The 18,369-nt window shown below is 34.7% G+C and overlaps 1 protein-coding gene across 1 annotated transcript; it reads left to right on the top strand.

Annotated features, from left to right (window-relative positions):
* Positions 1–10,272: 10,272 nt before the first annotated feature.
* On the top strand, positions 10,273–17,279 carry LOC109035195 (metaxin-1). Its single transcript, XM_019048750.2, has 7 exons — positions 10,273–10,491; positions 11,457–11,603; positions 12,579–12,682; positions 14,248–14,410; positions 15,114–15,348; positions 16,018–16,154; positions 16,453–17,279. Exons 1-7 carry the CDS (start codon positions 10,402–10,404, stop codon positions 16,483–16,485), a joined length of 909 nt encoding a protein of 302 aa, XP_018904295.1. The 5' UTR covers positions 10,273–10,401; the 3' UTR covers positions 16,486–17,279.
* The last annotated feature ends 1,090 nt before the right edge of the window (positions 17,280–18,369 follow it).

The following is an 18,369-nucleotide window of genomic DNA, read 5'->3' as shown; positions in this document are numbered from 1 at the left end:
TCCAAAATTGTTCAATATATTCCTTCATTTCCTTAAATTTAATCTCAGTCTTTTTTTGTCAACAACAAAAAACAAGGGAGAAAACCCTGAAATTCATAGTCATCTTCCCTCTGATCGATTGCGATGAGAAGATATACCTTGATAAGTTAGTTAAAGTTTTTGAGTCATACTTTCCCATCTTTGTTTCTGATTTTTGATCTGTGAAAAGTTCACAACCTGCCTTACAAACATCAAGTGGTAAACAACTCATAACTTTGGATTTAATTGCTTTGAATGGCAGACCATTGCAAGAAATCATTTTTCTATTTGTTTCCGAACTTCCTGTCTGAATAATACTCCTCTAGTCAAATGAGAAAACTATCATCACTAACATCATCATTATCAGGCTAAGTGTCGTTAGCTCTAAAATTGAGTTAGGAGTGGCAATTTACTCTAATAAGTACCAAGAAGAACATGCTGCAAAATGGGCTTAGTGCCATCAGTATTAAAGTAACTAGTGCACTGTCTGAAAGATAGAATTATCGGTATGTGCCACATTAGTTGTCAGAAAGAAAAGTGTGACTAACTTTGGCACATACTGTGTTATGACGATTTAGTCTTCAATTTTTTGTGAACTCCAGGAGGACATTTGTACCTAGACTGAGTTTGACAATAAGGAACCAAGCCTCATTTCTTTGAACATAGAAATAAATCTTTCTTCTCCCATGTAGGGAGTTGAAATTTCCTCTTTTATAAGACCAGATGTAAAAAATGAACTTTAAGTCCATGTCTTGGCTCCTAAATTCTTCCGATGAATTGTGATTTTATGACAGGGGATCTTGAGTCACCCATGAAGCTCCAAATAATTCAATACTCTACAGTCTTTTGAAGGTGCGACTTGTGATTCTGTTCTACTTAACTCCTGTCCATTTCGTGGAAATATCCCTATTTTACCTCTCATTCCTCTTTTTGTGGAACTAAAATATCAGAGGCAGAAGTATGCAACATCGCGATGCTGTTGATTCATGTTTTACATCCAAAATTTTGTCCAGCATTCTTCTTCACTTAGCATGCTTTGCTGATTCTTAATTAAAAGCCAATTTGTTTTTTGAACTATGCAAGTTTAATGTTTTCCGTACCTAAAAAGATAGAAATGAACAAAGTTGCTTTCCAGTATTGGTTTTCTCTCATCATTTTTCCAGAAGATTAGACTATAAAATGAAAATTAAGGAGTTTTTTTCATTGGTTGCCAGTGTAAACTTGTTTTAAGATAGTTCCCTCTGTAACCGACCCCCGGTTTTTTTTTTTTTTTTTTTTTCTTTTCATTTTTTCTCGAATAGAAACTTGAAAACATGTTTTGGTGGAAGCTACTCTTGAAAATACTAAAATTTTGGCAATTTTGTAGAGACTGATTATGCAACTTGCTCCCTAATAAATGGGGTACTTGGAAGAAAAGTGGAATAAGTGCAGTTCTAAAATCATTGAGTTATTAATGATGCTAACTTCAGCTAAACGAGGATGATAAGTAAATGCATTTTATTGATAAATGTTGAGAATCTAAAGAGTAGTGGAAAATATTGAATAAAAAGGTAACAAAAAAATTCTACAACAGATGAGAAATTACGAAAAAGGCAAACTATCTATCTATGATGTATATCAAGCAATTAAAATGGAAAAAAACAAACTCTAGAGAAATATTTCAGCGTTTTAAGAGGGTCTAGAAAAGTAAAAAAAAAAAACGTATAAAATTTTAAAACAAATAAAAAATGGAAGGTTTTATGAAAGTAACTACATACCGAGAAAGTATCGTGAGACAGTGAAATATTGCGCGAATTTTAATAGGATTTGGTGTTTTTGCAAATAAAGAGTGATATACTAACCCCCTGTCCCTCATGGTAATGCTGGCTCATCCCTCTGCTTTTACAGTGTTTCACAATTTATGAACGCTCCCTCAGTTGAGAAAATGTTTCCCACATAAAGAGCCAGCAAAGAGAAAAAACAAAAAGGAATAACATCAGCTTTGGAGCTTCAGAGGGATCTAATACTTTGGAAGCACTTAATCTTGGTTCCCAAGTATCCCAAGCCACAAAAATCATGAAAGCACCACTGATTTAAAAACAGGACTATTTTGCCAGAATTTTGAGGCCCTCCCTCCCCCTCTCACCCATTAACCTTTAGATTTTTTTGCATTGCTCGACTAAATATCCTCCTATTTTATCACCATTGATGAAAAAAAAAAATCAATGTCAATGATATTTACGAATTAGAAAATTTACTTTCCACGTGATTATTATCATCCTGGCATGTCGCTCGCTCTCTCAGGGTCCGTCATTTTGTAATTGGCGCCAGAATTTTGAAAACCGCGCGACGACAATGCTTTCAGCTGTGGTACTATCATTCTGACAGTGCTGCTCTCCTTTTGTGGCAAAATAAGGAACTTATTTTCTAACCTTTAATTCCAGAGCAAAGCAAAATATTAGATAACATTTTCAAGTGATTCTTTCATGAGTTTTTTCTGTAAAAAAGTGGACGAATTTGAGAAGTTTGCCAACTAGTGCCTTAATGGCACATAGGCAAAAGGATAAAAAATAAGAAGGTAATAGTTAAACAAGTTAAAAACAGAAAATCTCAGAAAATAAATGTTTAAATTGTAACAACAAAATTTTCTAAAAAAACAGTAACATCAACAAAACTGACCCTCATAGTGAGAAGGTAACACTTGATAGAACTGGGAACTTGTAGTATCATGATACCTCGATTAAAAGACAGGATCAGGCCCTTCATGGAGTTTTCAAAAAAGTTATATTGCTGCGATTCTACAAAAAACACGAACTTCTTTGTGTATTTTGCAAGTGACACCAAATTTTAATGCTATTTGCAAGCTGGCTTTTCCAATTTTCACTTTTCTACGCAAGGGACCACACAATCATGATCTCATGATCGGGAAGTTCTTTTACCCTTTGTATTTCGGTAGTAATTTTGTGTTTTTACTTTGAGTAATTGCTTACACAAGTTTTTTTGCAGTTAAAATTATACTCATTTGTCTCTTTTCAGATGCACTTGCCCAATTGCGTCAGATTCTTACTGATATTGCCCCATCACTGGTGCCCTCTGCTCTTACTATACAAAGTATGAACCTTGCTCTTCTGCCCAGTTGCCGTCAGAAACTTCTCTCTCATGTAAGTGATATTGAAGGAATCTTCAAGTACATCCCGCCGCTTCTTGAAAATTTCCACAATGCATTTATAGTCTGCCAGGGGCAAAGTAAATTTATTGCCTCAGAATTCACCCGAGTTTCAGCCCTACTTTTTGATGTGCTAGGGCAACTCCAATCGAAAGCTCCTTTGTTTTCTACCACTGATTTACACCTTAAAACATTGTTTTCAGTTCTGCATGTCCCATTTCAAACATGTTTAATCTCTCTTCGTCTTCTCTTCTCGCTTCCGTTGCTTGAAACAAAATTTGAAACAGTCTTCAAAGCATGTGCTCATGCAAAAGAAATTTACATTCTTGCAACAAACATCTTGAAGACATTATGTTTGCTTTTTCTCAGAAATATCCATGAGCCAGTCAAAGATGATCTCATCAAAAGTATTCAGAATGCTCAAGATGTTTGTAAAGGTTCCCCTTTCAAGAGTTGTTCGACATTTAACTTAAACGACAAACCAACCATTTACTCCAAAAGCACTGCTGATGCTCCCCAAATGCAGTGTGCTTCTAATAAACTAGCAGTAAAGAAAACTAAAAAGAAAACCACTGCTTTAGAGCATAGTTATGCAAAAGCTGATGCTCCCAATATGCAGTGTGTTCCTAATAAACCAGCAGTAAAGAAAACTAAAAAGAAAACTGAAAAAAGAATTGTATCATCGCCAATGAAAAAGAAAAGAGATCCTGTAAAACAAATCTCTTTAACAGAGCTGAAAAAGTATCAAGCAGGGGGCATGAGCATGTCTTTAAGGAATGATGTCAAGATTAATGAAAATGGTAGTGTAGGAAACATGAAAGATCATGGACCAGGATTTGAAAGCAACACGATTTCAAACCGCTTTGAAAGTTCGACCATCCAGACTGAAATTTCTGATGTGAAGATCATTGGACCAGTTTGTAACCTGAAGCACTGTGCAGTGCAGATCCTGATGATCTCATCAAAAGTATTCAGAATGCTCAAGATGTTTGTAAAGGTTCCCCTTTCAAGAGTTGTTTGACATTTAACTTAAACGACAAACCAACCATTTACCCCAAAAGCACTGCTGATGCTCCCAATATGCAGTGTGCTTCTAATAAACTAGCAGTAAAAAAAACTAAAAAGAAAACCACTGCTTTAGAGCATAGTTATGCAAAAGCTGATGCTCCCAATATGCAGTGTGTTCCTAATAAACCAGCAGTAAAGAAAACTAAAAGAAAACTGAAAAAAGAATTGTATCATCGCCAATGAAAAAGAAAAGAGATCTTGTAAAACAAATCTCTTTAACAGAGCTGAAAAAGTATCAAGCAGGGGGCATGAGCATGTCTTTAAGGAATGATGTCAAGATTAATGAAAATGGTAGTGTAGGAAACATGAAAGATCATGGACCAGGATTTGAAAGCAACACGATTTCAAACCGCTTTGAAAGTTCAACCATCCAGACTGAAATTTCTGATGTGAAGATCATTGGACCAGTTTGTAACCCTGAAGTACTGTCCAGTGCAGATCCTGATTCTGGTACCAATAATCCTTTGCCATTGAGTGAGAGCAAAGATAGAACAGACTGTATCAAATCAGAAAATATGGAAAGTGAGAGCCATTTAAAGACAAAGGATCAAGTGATGGAAGACTGTATCAAATCAGAAAATATGGAAAGTGAGAGCCATTTAAAGACAAAGGATCAAGTGGTGGTTATCAGCATGCGCAATAATGCAAGAAACAATAATGACAACTTAAAGACGGACGGAAACGTTAGTGTATCAAATGAGGAAGATGGGACACCAGAAACAGAACATTCAAAACTAGGGAACAAGGAAGAGGAGAAAAAAAAGAAAACCAGTCAAGTGGTGAATATTACAATCAACTTGACTTCCAATGCTGACTCGAAGAACAGCGATGGTACAACGAACAGCACCAAGGTTCCAACAATCTCGATCGAAAGCTGTAAAACAGTGCCCAACGACTGTACCTCAGAAATTCAGCATGTGTCTAGTTCTGAAGAAGATGAAACCAAGCAACCTTGCGAAATCGTGGCGATAAAGAGTTCGGAAGAAGGATCCCAATGTGAACCGAAGGCTAACTTCATCAAAAGGTCAGTTATCCATACTGAGAGTCTTGATATAGAGGTCAATGTACAAGTCATCGGTGCAGAACTGTTGTGTGACTGCAAGTCTCTTAGGGATGAACCCATGTCATCAATTGACAGTGCTAAATCAAGCATGAAAAATACTTCAGTCGACCCGGAAATACCGTCTTCTAATGAAGTGAATTGTAACACAGCTACTTTTCCTTCAAGTAATTCCTCCACAAATAATCTCTCTGTGGATTCTGATGTGTGGAGCATCCTGCTGAGGCATGTATCTGAGGTAGAGCTTACCTCACTGAATGGAGATCGACAACAACTTCTTTCTTCTTTAATAACTAAAATGAAGCCTATACTTAAAGGATTTTCTTTCATCGTTTGTGAGTCACAGTTGTCAGTATTGTGCAAAATTTGCGGCTTGTCAGTGAACGCAGAGGATATCAATCAAAACATTAACTTGATATTTCTCCATCACAAGTACCATAAAACTAGACGTAATCTAATGACTCAGTACAATCCTTCTCATCCTTTATATAAATATACAAAAAGTTACAATAGAGTTTGGATAAGAAAAACGCAGCAATGAATTCACTGAGGCATTTAATGAAAGTTAACATATCAAAATTTCCATATTTCGTCCGTTTTCATGTGTAAATAATATTTTTGAAAGTCAACTGTTTCATGTTGTCTTTGAACTAATACAGGCATGGTTCCATATTTTTGAGAACATGAATAGAGAAAAACAAATTTATTAAATTTACTGCTTTATTTTTTCTCAAGCTAATTTTCGAGAAAAAATCCTACCCGTTTGTACACCTGCTCAATATTTAACTTTCTGATTGAGCTGGAACTTTAGGTATCCCCTTGTTTTGGAGTGAAATTATTGAAATCCAGCCAAACTAAAAATCTTGAAATTAAATCGTACTTCAGTAATTAAATTGAAACTTTAATGTTTGACAAGCTCATGTAATCATTGTGATGTTCTTCAAATCTTTATTGCTTTGTTTAAGTTTTCATTTGTAAGACTGATATAAACTTCTAGAAGATCAGAGGCTGTTTTTTCTAAACTTCAATCTTATTCATAATATTTGCGGTAATGTTAGCAAGAAATCTTGTGTTTATGCAGCTACTTTAGTTATCATTTCAATTGAGTTTTAGTTTTTCTTTGTTTTCTAGTAAGTAAGGAAATATTGTTCCATATGTTTCCGTTATCTTTAGAATTATGTTTGTAGGAGTTGATAATTTTCTGAATCAAAATGTCTTTGCTATCTATCCTAAAGATTTTTGCTCACTTTAAAGTATGCTTGTTGTTTCAGTAGAAACCATTTCAGCTAGCAGGTTTTTAAAGACATTTTTGTCAAATAAATGTTTAAGGAAATAATAAAGTATTTTATGTACTCCTGCTTTCCATTGGTCTCTATGCATGTTTTTTTCTTTTCTTTTTTTTCTCTTCAATTCATGAGAAAACCTCAGGAGTATATTTTAATTGAGAATGTTCATATATTATGCTATGAAATTCAATATTTATAGTACTTACCTTTATGAGTACTTACTATTGATGCTTATTTTGTTTCTCATGGATGACATGACACTTCATCAAATTGTATTTTTACCTATGCCATTCAGGCTATGATGTGCAAATCTTGTCTTGGAAGTTCAAAGTAGTCAAAAAGCATTACATGTTATAGTCTTTTGACTTTCCTATTAGCCTTTATTTACCATTATATACCATTTTACTGCCATGCCAGGGAAAAATGTTGTATGAGCACTTGGTGGTTACAAAAATTTCATCTGATGAAAGATTAATATTTTTGCTTAATTATTCTGAGGAGTTCATTCAAAATCTAATCCAGCATATCTGAAAATTTTAAGGAAAAATATCCAAAACAGTTCTGTAAAATTGTCATATTATCAGACGAAATTTGGCAACATTTGAGTGTTTATACAGCGTTTTTCCTTAAGACGGCAGTGCAACTCACCATTAGTTTATAAGTTTTTCTTTTGTGATAATGTACATAACAATTTGTTTCAATCTGGAAAATTATTTTTATTCTTCCAATGTATAGAAATATTTTTAGTTAAGGATAATTTTCATCGTTCTTAAAAACCTTTGGTGCTGCCTTTATTGTTGCCTTTTAAAATTATGTATATGAACCTCAACAGTTCAAAGGTTATGTCTCGACTTAAAATATTACATGTATTTTCCCTCACTATTTATGTTTAAACTCTTAGCATTGAACAAAGAAGTGATCGTGCAAATTGATCTCTTCCACTTTTTTAATAGTATGATCATCGGTGAACTTATTATCTTTAGCTAAACGCAGGTACTATTCCATTTTATCATATTTGTGCTTTCTAGCTTTCCTCTATTCTCTTGTGTTTTCCAAATGTCAAATCATTTCTGAATTTTCATCTGGGACCAACCACATTGTGCTATTGTACTGGTGTGTTTAAGCTGAATGCAACCTCATTTTATACATTTACAACAGCTCATTTCATGTTCTTTTTTTGATATTCATCAAATTTGTAAGTTTGACTGATTTATCTAAGAGAATTTAATATTTTCTGTTTCCTTTTTTTTCTTATTTGTATTGTAAATCGTACGATTGCCTCTCCAAAATTGTTCAATATATTCCTTCATTTCCTTAAATTTAATCTCAGTCTTTTTTTGTCAACAACAAAAAACAAGGGAGAAAACCCTGAAATTCATAGTCATCTTCCCTCTGATCGATTGCGATGAGAAGATATACCTTGATAAGTTAGTTAAAGTTTTTGAGTCATACTTTCCCATCTTTGTTTCTGATTTTTGATCTGTGAAAAGTTCACAACCTGCCTTACAAACATCAAGTGGTAAACAACTCATAACTTTGGATTTAATTGCTTTGAATGGCAGACCATTGCAAGAAATCATTTTTCTATTTGTTTCCGAACTTCCTGTCTGAATAATACTCCTCTAGTCAAATGAGAAAACTATCATCACTAACATCATCATTATCAGGCTAAGTGTCGTTAGCTCTAAAATTGAGTTAGGAGTGGCAATTTACTCTAATAAGTACCAAGAAGAACATGCTGCAAAATGGGCTTAGTGCCATCAGTATTAAAGTAACTAGTGCACTGTCTGAAAGATAGAATTATCGGTATGTGCCACATTAGTTGTCAGAAAGAAAAGTGTGACTAACTTTGGCACATACTGTGTTATGACGATTTAGTCTTCAATTTTTTGTGAACTCCAGGAGGACATTTGTACCTAGACTGAGTTTGACAATAAGGAACCAAGCCTCATTTCTTTGAACCGTAGAAATAAATCTTTCTTCTCCCATGTAGGGAGTTGAAATTTCCTCTTTTATAAGACCAGATGTAAAAAATGAACTTTAAGTCCATGTCTTGGCTCCTAAATTCTTCCGATGAATTGTGATTTTATGACAGGGGATCTTGAGTCACCCATGAAGCTCCAAATAATTCAATACTCTACAGTCTTTTGAAGGTGCGACTTGTGATTCTGTTCTACTTAACTCCTGTCCATTTCGTGGAAATATCCCTATTTTACCTCTCATTCCTCTTTTTGTGGAACTAAAATATCAGAGGCAGAAGTATGCAACATCGCGATGCTGTTGATTCATGTTTTACATCCAAAATTTTGTCCAGCATTCTTCTTCACTTAGCATGCTTTGCTGATTCTTAATTAAAAGCCAATTTGTTTTTTGAACTATGCAAGTTTAATGTTTTCCGTACCTAAAAAGATAGAAATGAACAAAGTTGCTTTCCAGTATTGGTTTTCTCTCATCATTTTTCCAGAAGATTAGACTAAAATGAAAATTAAGGAGTTTTTTTCATTGGTTTCCAGTGTAAACTTGTTTTAAAATAGTTCCCTCTGTAACCGACCCCCGGTTTTTTTTTTTTTTTTTTTTTTTCATTTTTTCTCGAATAGAAACTTGAAAACATGTCTTGGTGGAAGCTACTCTTGAAAATACTGAAATTTTGGCAATTTTGTAGAGACTGATTATGCAACTTGCTCCCTAATAAATGGGGTACTTGGAAGAAAAGTGGAATAAGTGCAGTTCTAAAATCATTGAGTTATTAATGATGCTAACTTCAGCTAAACGAGGATGATAAGTAAATGCATTTTATTGATAAATGTTGAGAATCTAAAGAGTAGTGGAAAATATTGAATAAAAAGGTAACAAAAAAATTCTACAACAGATGAGAAATTACGAAAAAGGCAAACTATCTATCTATGATGTATATCAAGCAATTAAAATGGAAAAAAACAAACTCTAGAGAAATATTTCAGCGTTTTAAGAGGGTCTAGAAAAGTAAAAAAAAAAACGTGTAAAATTTTAAAACAAATAAAAAATGGAAGGTTTTATGAAAGTAACTACATACCGAGAAAGTATTGTGAGACAGTGAAATATTGCGCGAATTTTAATAGGATTTGGTGTTTTTGCAAATAAAGAGTGATATACTAACCCCCTGTCCCTCATGGTAATGCTGGCTCATCCCTCTGCTTTTACAGTGTTTCACAATTTATGAACGCTCCCTCAGTTGAGAAAATGTTTCCCACATAAAGAGCCAGCAAAGAGAAAAAACAAAAAGGAATAACATCAGCTTTGGAGCTTCAGAGGGATCTAATACTTTGGAAGCACTTAATCTTGGTTCCCAAGTATCCCAAGCCACAAAAATCATGAAAGCACCACTGATTTAAAAACAGGACTATTTTGCCAGAATTTTGAGGCCCTCCCTCCCCCTCTCACCCATTAACCTTTAGATTTTTTTGCATTGCTCGACTAAATATCCTCCTATTTTATCACCATTGATGAAAAAAAAAATCAATGTCAATGGTATTTACGAATTAGAAAATTTACTTTCCACGTGATTATTATCATCCTGGCATGTCGCTCGCTCTCTCAGGGTCCGTCATTTTGTAATTGGCGCCAGAATTTTGAAAACCGCTCGACGACAATGCTTTCAGCTGTGGTACAATCATTCTGACAGTGCTGCTCTCCTTTTGTGGCAAAATAAGGAACTTATTTTCTAACCTTTAATTCCAGAGCAAAGCATGGTTTGTTATCGCAGTTTTTTCGTACATTGATAATGCAAAATCCGAGTTTGAAATGATGTTGTGAAATAATTTCCCTCTTTATTTTTAGAAGTTACCATGTCCAAAGCTATTAATCAAATGCATATCGACGTGTGGAAAGGTGACTGGGGATTGCCAACCATTGATATCGAATGTCTCAAAACTTTGGTAAGTTTGTGGGAACTTTACTGTAAACACACTCGGTTTCTCCTATTCGTCTCGAATTCACGAATGTCTGGAATAATCCCCTTCAAATCTGCATGAAAATCAGGTTTCGGTTGACAGCTAGAAAGTGATGTTGAAGTCCCCTAGTTTAAGCACATTTGCACACCAGGATGCAACTTCTCACAGAGACTTCTCATCCGCTCTTTGTGTATTTTGTATTTATCATATCAATCAATGTTTTCATCCCGTTTTCCGATTGGTACCCGGATGCATTTGAGTAATGTGTTCTTACTCTACTTCTGTGGCCTAAAATCTGCGAGTCTTCGACCAACAGACATTGATAACTAACAAAGTAATACAAGATTCCAGGCCTGATCAGCCGAGAGCCTCTACATTGTGAGCATTGAACAACCCCTATGATGTGGAGGCATATCGACGGCGTAAGTCTGCAATCACATATCTTGTTTGCGGTGTCTGAAAATCTCTGTCTCTACTTTATTTTTTCAAAGGATCACAAATTAACATCATTCCTGGAAGTTTTTGCAAAATTTTCTTCGCTCCAAGAAGAGAAATCATGGCAGTTTCAAGAATTGCCGTTGAGTAATTTTCCGTTTAAACAATAAAGTACGACAGGAAGTCTGCAACGTCGCAAACCGAGTTATGTGATTGCCGACTTACACCGTTGATATGTACTATCGGAGATTACACTGTCATGAAAAATGTAACAACTTAGCCATTCATTGTGTCTTATACTCCCAATTCATTTCTCTTATACCCAGGTTACATGCGCAACGCACACTTTTTGGAATGATATCCCAAGTTAGGATTAGAATTTAGAAATTTATTTTTAAAAAAGAAATATTAGGAATAAAATTAGGAAGTAATGAAGGAAGGCAGTAGGGGAAAGCTCTGTCATCGCGAGAACTGATCTTCTACTCATGTTTGAGGTTTTCTTTCACTGATTTCAGACTTTTATCAAATTTGCTGGTGCTCCAGTTTGCGTCAATAAAACAAGCAATCCATTTAAAACTCCTAATGGTGCTTTACCAGTATTCAGACACTGCCACACTGTCTTGACTAGTTTTGAAGAAGTCTCCGGGTATTTGCAAAAACAGGTTCGTATTTTTTTCCATGCACTTATTTATGATTAGCCCACACAAGTCATTCAGCAAGTCATTTATAAGGTTGAAAAAAATGCATTAATTGCACAATTTTATGAGATTCTAAAATTGGAAAGCCTAATGTAACATGCTTTTTTAGTGCAAAAGAATTTAAGTTACAGCTTACCAAAAAAAACTTCTGATGCTTCAATTGTCTACAATTGTAGTGACCATGGGCTCTTGGATTCAATCTATCGCGCTCTTATGTTACCTCTTGCATCTTGTCTATGTTTCTCTTCTTTCCATCCAATAATAGAGATGAACATGTGTCCAATAGAACATTGTATTTTTCACCAGGCAGGATCTATGATTTTGCGGCTCCTGAGTTTTGAAAGTTTGGGTCTTTCTCCATTTTTGCTTCTCAATTTGTGATTTAACAGTCTCACTGTATTGCAAGATTCACTAGATTAAAAAGAAAAAAAATTGGAAAGTGAAAGAAAATTCATCACCTTTGAGATCCTCCACTTCCAATTTGCCATTTGCTATAAGAAACAAGTGCAATGCACCCCTCCTACAAGTACAACGAGGCATGCACATGCCCTCTACTAAGTTGCAGTCGCAACCTAGTTAATGAGATATAACGGTCAAGTTGGAGGAAAAGTGATTCATAATGGATAGACAGAGCTGATGGTCTCTTAGTCGTTATAAGCCAGGCTGTCATGATTTTAACTAAATAGAATCCATCTAGTAAATTTTTTGTTCCGAACACTGTTCATTTTTTTCTGAGCCCTGCAATAACCTGAAATGGCGCTCTTGAACTTACAGCCGACCACAAAATTGTCAACAAAATCTGCTTCCATTACGCACAAACTATGAGCACCAAGAGAAGTGCTGAATAGAACCAGACACAAAAAATTGAAGACAGTCTTATATCCATGTATTTTACCCACCAATCAAGTTATCTCTAACTTTTTTTGTTCCTTTTTTCAGAACTACAGTCCAGACCATAACCTTAGTCCAAAAGATTGTGCTGAAATTCTTGCTTATTCTCGACTCATGAGAGAAAAACTTTACCCAGCTCTTCAATACATCTGGTAAGATTCAACCACTTGGTCGTAAAAGGAATTTTTAAAACTATCTTTCATTAACCAGCTGGAGTGTAGTTATATAGTAACAGCTGTTTTAAGCTCTTTAAACGGAGCCTTTTTAGGTAGTGAAAGGACTTTAGCCTCCTGGACCCCAAGGCAATCCTTTGCACTTGTTATGTGATTTTTTTAAGGGGTTCTTGCACTTTGGTTAGAAGTAATTGGTGCTAAGAAAAATGAAAGAGGAAAAGCAGATATCTTGTCAAAGAAGCGTAATGATCCAGTGCAAATATCTCTTGCAGTGGCATGTGGAAAACTTCCATTTGTTACAATGGAGGGACACCTCTCTGATTTTCCTGACCTCAAAGGTAACTTTTCTGAAATGTTGTAATTTTTTATAATTGGAATGGATCTCAGCCTCACTCTCTTTTTAAGGAAACTTTTAGTGTGATCTCTTTTGAGTGTTGCATGATCCATTCGGATGGTACCTTCAATTAGATAATACAGTGGGCACTGCTTACTGTGGTCAAGTTTGGCAAAGTAAGTTTGATTCTTGTAAGTGACCAATTCCAAAAAGTAATGAGGCTTGGGCCCTGTCCACACGAGCGCAGTTCGGGGAACTTATTCCTCAAACTGCTCAGTTCCCGGAACTTATTCCTTGAAACGAGCCATGCTGTCCACCCGAGTTCGCCCGAACTGGAACCGGAACTTCAACAAAACTGTACAATTATTGCAAAATAATAGATTATTACGACTGCCAAAGTAACAAAAATAAATGTCAAGATATGTAAAAGACGTGAAAAACAAAAACAAGCAAATTCACATCAAAAGAAACATATGTAGAAGCTCGGAGTACGGGGGAAGTTCCGGGTTTTGGAGGAATAAGTTTTAGCTCAGCTAAAAACTTGTTCTGGGAACAAGTTCCTCGAAATAAGTTCCGCGAACCGCGCTCGTGTGGACAAGGCCAAAGAATTAGGTGAAACTATGTATGTGCTCCCGAATATTTTGTGACAAGTTGGGAGGAATCCTAAAAATATTTGGCGTAGTACGTCAGGGTCACCAAATGGAGCTATTTTCCATAGCAAGACCTATTATTTATTAATTTGTTTAAGAGAAAGTAGAAGGCGAATATGGAATATAATATTTTTATGTAAGCCACATATGTAAAACAAAGACGGAGGGCAATTACTTACTAACTAAAAACTGTGTTGTATTGTAAAATTTTCACAGCATGTATTACATGTGTACATGTAGGAAGTTTTACACTAGTCTTTGAGAGGATAAATTGATAATCTCCGAAAAATTTTAGCTATGATGTAAATTGTTTTCACAAGAAAGTTATCATTTGAAACCCATCTCTATAATCGATTATCAAGTTTAAATTCTATCAGGTTAATATTTTCAAAGCAATAATTGTTTAAAACAAAAGTCAATCATAACTTGCTTTACACTATCCTCAAGCATAGCATTCACGAATGATTCTTATATAAAATGTTGAGTTTCCTGTACCTAAATCAAGTTTTGTGTGTAACTTTGTAGACATTTCTCTGTTTTACCACACTCATCTTTTTTAGGTGGGTTGATGAACGAAACTATGTTGATCTATCAAGACCCTGGTATGCGAAAGCTTTGCCTTTTCCATTAAATTATTACTATCCTGGACAGTATTCAAAGAGAGCAAAACACTTATTGGACTCACTTTATGAAAATATTGAAGAAGAACCAGCAGTGAGCAAGGTATTTGATTTAGATATTTCCCCATTTTTTTTCATTTTTTTTTAAAAAAAAAAACCTTCTCTCCAGCAGTAGGTGCCTTAGTGAATAGTTATCAGCATTGAAAAAATAAATTTAGCAGAAAGCCGCTTTTTGTAACTTAGTTATTACTGACTGTGTACCAAGGAGGCTTTTTCAAACACTATTTTTAATGAACGTTATAATGAATTTTGAAATCTTTAGAAAGTCACATGTGTATAAAATTTGCTTTTGTCAAACGCATTTTGGCTAGTAAAGTGATTTGATCTAAAATAAAAGGGAATTGTGGACAGCGTTTTGGGGAACTCCCACCAGTGCAAATTATAGTCTTACCTCTTTTTAAAATTTTTTCCTCCTACTACCGGAATGAATGGAATCTTTCAAGAAATGTTCTAACTGAGAATCTTTTAATGGTACATAGATATAACTTTCGTAGACTAAATATAATTAAAAATTGGTTTCTGACTATTTTGAGTTGAAAATTTGTGTTTACTGAGAGACATTTTCTGATAAGAATACTGTTAGGAGGATCATAAATTGTTGATCTCTCAGATATTATGCCATTCTAATAAATAGGAGACTTTGAACCTGCAAGAAATTCTAATTTATGTTGTTTACATACAACTTACAGCTTTAGCTGTCTGTTTTGTCACAATTTTGAATGTAAATCTTTTGAAATCTGTTTTAGATGTATGCTGAGGCTGAAAAGTGCCTAACAACACTGGCTCATCGTCTCGGAGATAATAGTTATTTTTTCGGTAATAATCCCACCTCTTTTGATGCAATCGTTTTTGGTTATTTGGCACCTCTTCTCAAAGCCCCCTTCCCGTCGTGTTCACTTCAAAATCACCTCAAAGCCAGTACAAGCCTTTTGAAATTTGTTGTCAATATTTCCAAAAAGTATTTTCCAACAGAGCACAAAGGTATGTGTAATCTATGTTAATCCCCCTTTTTCCTAAGAAACAAAAAATTGGTTCCAACTATTGAAAATTGATGTTTATGCCTTTTAAAACAAGCGCAAGCTGTTGACAATCATTTCACGTTGATTCTTTCTCTTGTTTTTCAATCAGTCTCATTTGTTTGGTATAATCAGATCCAGAAGTTCTAATAGATGAGTAGATGAGACTGGAAGGTAAATTGTAAATGAGAGATTATTTCGAAATTTCTAGTCACAGTATTTAATTTTGGCAAAATTGGATGGTTAAAAGTGTATGCCTAGTATCGTGATGGAAAATTTTGAAAAAAAATTCATATTCTATAAAAATTCATATTCTATTTCAAATTTAAGGCATAACTGAGTTTTTTCACTTTTCCTTTTATTTTCATGCATTTCAGGTAGTTTAATGTTGTTCTCCTTTTTCTGCCTCGTTTTAAATTGTATAATCTGAAGTCTTTATTAACCGCTCAGATGTATTGTTCCCGAGTTAAATTTTTGCAAAAGTGAAAAAAACTACGCAGGATTCATTTAAGAATAGAATTTTTTATCTTCCTGATAACCAAAAGTCTTTCATATGCAACCTCTGCCTGTGTATTTGTATTTGCCATGTCATCTTTTGCCATCATTTTTTTCTAAAAAAAGTATATATTTTCAGATTATGAAGAGGAACTAAAGAAGCAAAAGAGTAAAGCTGAGATCGAATTTCCCAATGAACGAAGGAATCAAATCATGGCAGGTATATTTGCTGTCATTGCCATGCTCGGTTACGCGTATTCAATGGGAATCATAGAGGTAGGTTTTATTGTTATGACTTTTAAATTTAAAAGAATGATCTATTCTTCACCGTTAAGCGTAATAGCTTATCCCAAACGAGGATACTACATTGGGATAGATGCAGTCTGCATGATGCTTCCGTTTTTCAAGTTGAAGCTGCGTTTATGCATGAAAAAATGTGTTTGATCCTTGATGAATCTAATTAATGAAGTCAGATGTACAGGAATATTGTGACATCAAATAATTGTATTTTATTCAAATGATCAAGTATTTCTTTGTTTATTTTAATCTTCCATTCTTTGTCTCTTTTTTCCAGACTAAAAGGAAAAACCATGTTGCGCGTTCATAGGCCTCAGCTTATCCAGAAGAGATCAGGTTAGCCTCTGGCTCATGAAGGAGCTGTCCTTCTTTGCATTTGCCTTTTCATTTTTTTTTTACTCCTGTATCCATTAACTCTCTGATTTTTTAATTTACCAAATTTTTTGTCTCTAAATAGTAAAGAATTCTCTTCCCCCTTAATATCCCCTCCTTAGAAGTTTTCTCCATTCTGTGGTTCTCCTCGGATGTTTTTAGTTTGACAGAAACTCTTACCTAATATGTTTCATTCGTGGAGTAAGGACATAGTATCAACATCTACCTAAGTCAATTTTTGGAAACTCATGAGTTCTGGAACAGCTTCAAAAACAGCCCTTTTCTCGCAGTCGCGGGATCATAATGTTTTGCCTCTTAAAAATTTTGGAGGTACATATGCTCATCATGAAGCTTGCGCTAAAAGCAGTTGTATACATATGTGACTGAATAATGCAGCATAGTCTGATTTAATTTTGCTGGTAACTAGAAAGTCAAACCCAGTAGATTGGTGTAGGTTCAAAGTTTCGGAGCGCTTTCTATGATGTAAGAGGCTTTTCTCCCTGCATCTTTTCAAGTAGGTTGTTTTGGAGGTTACTTTTAAAGTCTAGGTTCATCAATACCGAAGGTGCATTTTATTTGTTGTTTAAGAGTCAATAGACGATGGTTGCTCATTTCATGCTCTTTTTCTCTTTTTTCTCTTCCGAAATGTTGGTAGACTCGTCTTTCTTATTCAAAGTAAAATGTTGATGGTTTTTTTTTTGTAAATAAATGAGAAATATTTTTTTTTTAAAACATGGGTTTTTATGTAATTTCCTTCAGAGCTCAAACAGTACTTTAATACCCCATTTTACCAAGACAAGTCTCTTGCTTTTATTCAGGTTTCAGTGTTGACAGATTCCTTCAACACATAATGTAATAATGAATTTGGACTTTTGGTGTTTTGACACAAGAACCTGAGCCATTATGCAGGTCCAGAGGCCTATGTCCACACATTGTCATCACCACAATGACGGGAAATTTCATTCAGTTATTTTTTTCATTGAATCTGTTTTTTTCTATAGATGCTAAGTACATTTTTGGCAATGAAGAGTCCTCAATAACATATTTTGGGTTTGATTCAATTCTTTAAGGACTCAGTTTGTAATCTTTGAGTTTTTGATTGAAGAAATAGATTTTGATAATCATCTTACTGGAGGTGCTTGTGAAAACAAACCTCTGGGAAAGATCTTGATCGCTTTTAGCCCAGTTTTTGCCGTAAATAAAGTGAAGCCTAGGTATTCGGCCTACTCTCTGCCTAGTTAAGAAAAGTAGTGACTCTCGCTCAGTGTTCTGGTGATGGTGACGATTTTTCTTTTTATGTACCTTACTATATCTTGTTGACTGCTTACAAATGGGTTAAGTTATATATTGGACAAATAAACTTTTCCTCTCAAATACATTGGGCTAACTGATGACCATGTTGCTAAATCGCAAACAAGAAAAAGAAAGTCAAGAATAAATGAGGTAGCCCAAAAACTCAAAAAAAAATAGAATTTATCACCTAAGCTAGAGAAAATAGAGGTTTTGTCTTCGGCAAATAAACATAGTTGTCCTGGTAGATTAGTGCCGAAAAACGCAGCTAGATCTAGGTCCAAACTTTTTACAGAATTCTCAGCACCTAAATTTAGTGATTTGAATTAAAAATTAAGATAGTCACAAGTGAGCTCTTATGGGATGTACTTCAAGATACTAGCATTCTATCACATTGTGGGGCATTTTACGTTTGTGGAGCTTAATCTAAGACTATGGATGAAATTAAACTGGAAAAACATCCATTGAAAAACAAGAATTCAATCTAGGGTAAGAAAATTTGTAAGAAAAGCGGTGCCAGTTGAAAATGATT

The sequence above is a fragment of the Bemisia tabaci genome, chromosome 4 (assembly GCF_918797505.1).
Source record: "Bemisia tabaci chromosome 4, PGI_BMITA_v3".
In the NCBI taxonomy this organism is placed as follows: Eukaryota; Metazoa; Arthropoda; class Insecta; order Hemiptera; family Aleyrodidae; genus Bemisia; species Bemisia tabaci.
The sequence above is the reverse complement of the archived record's forward strand: the minus strand, read 5'-3'. Positions and strand labels throughout refer to the sequence as shown.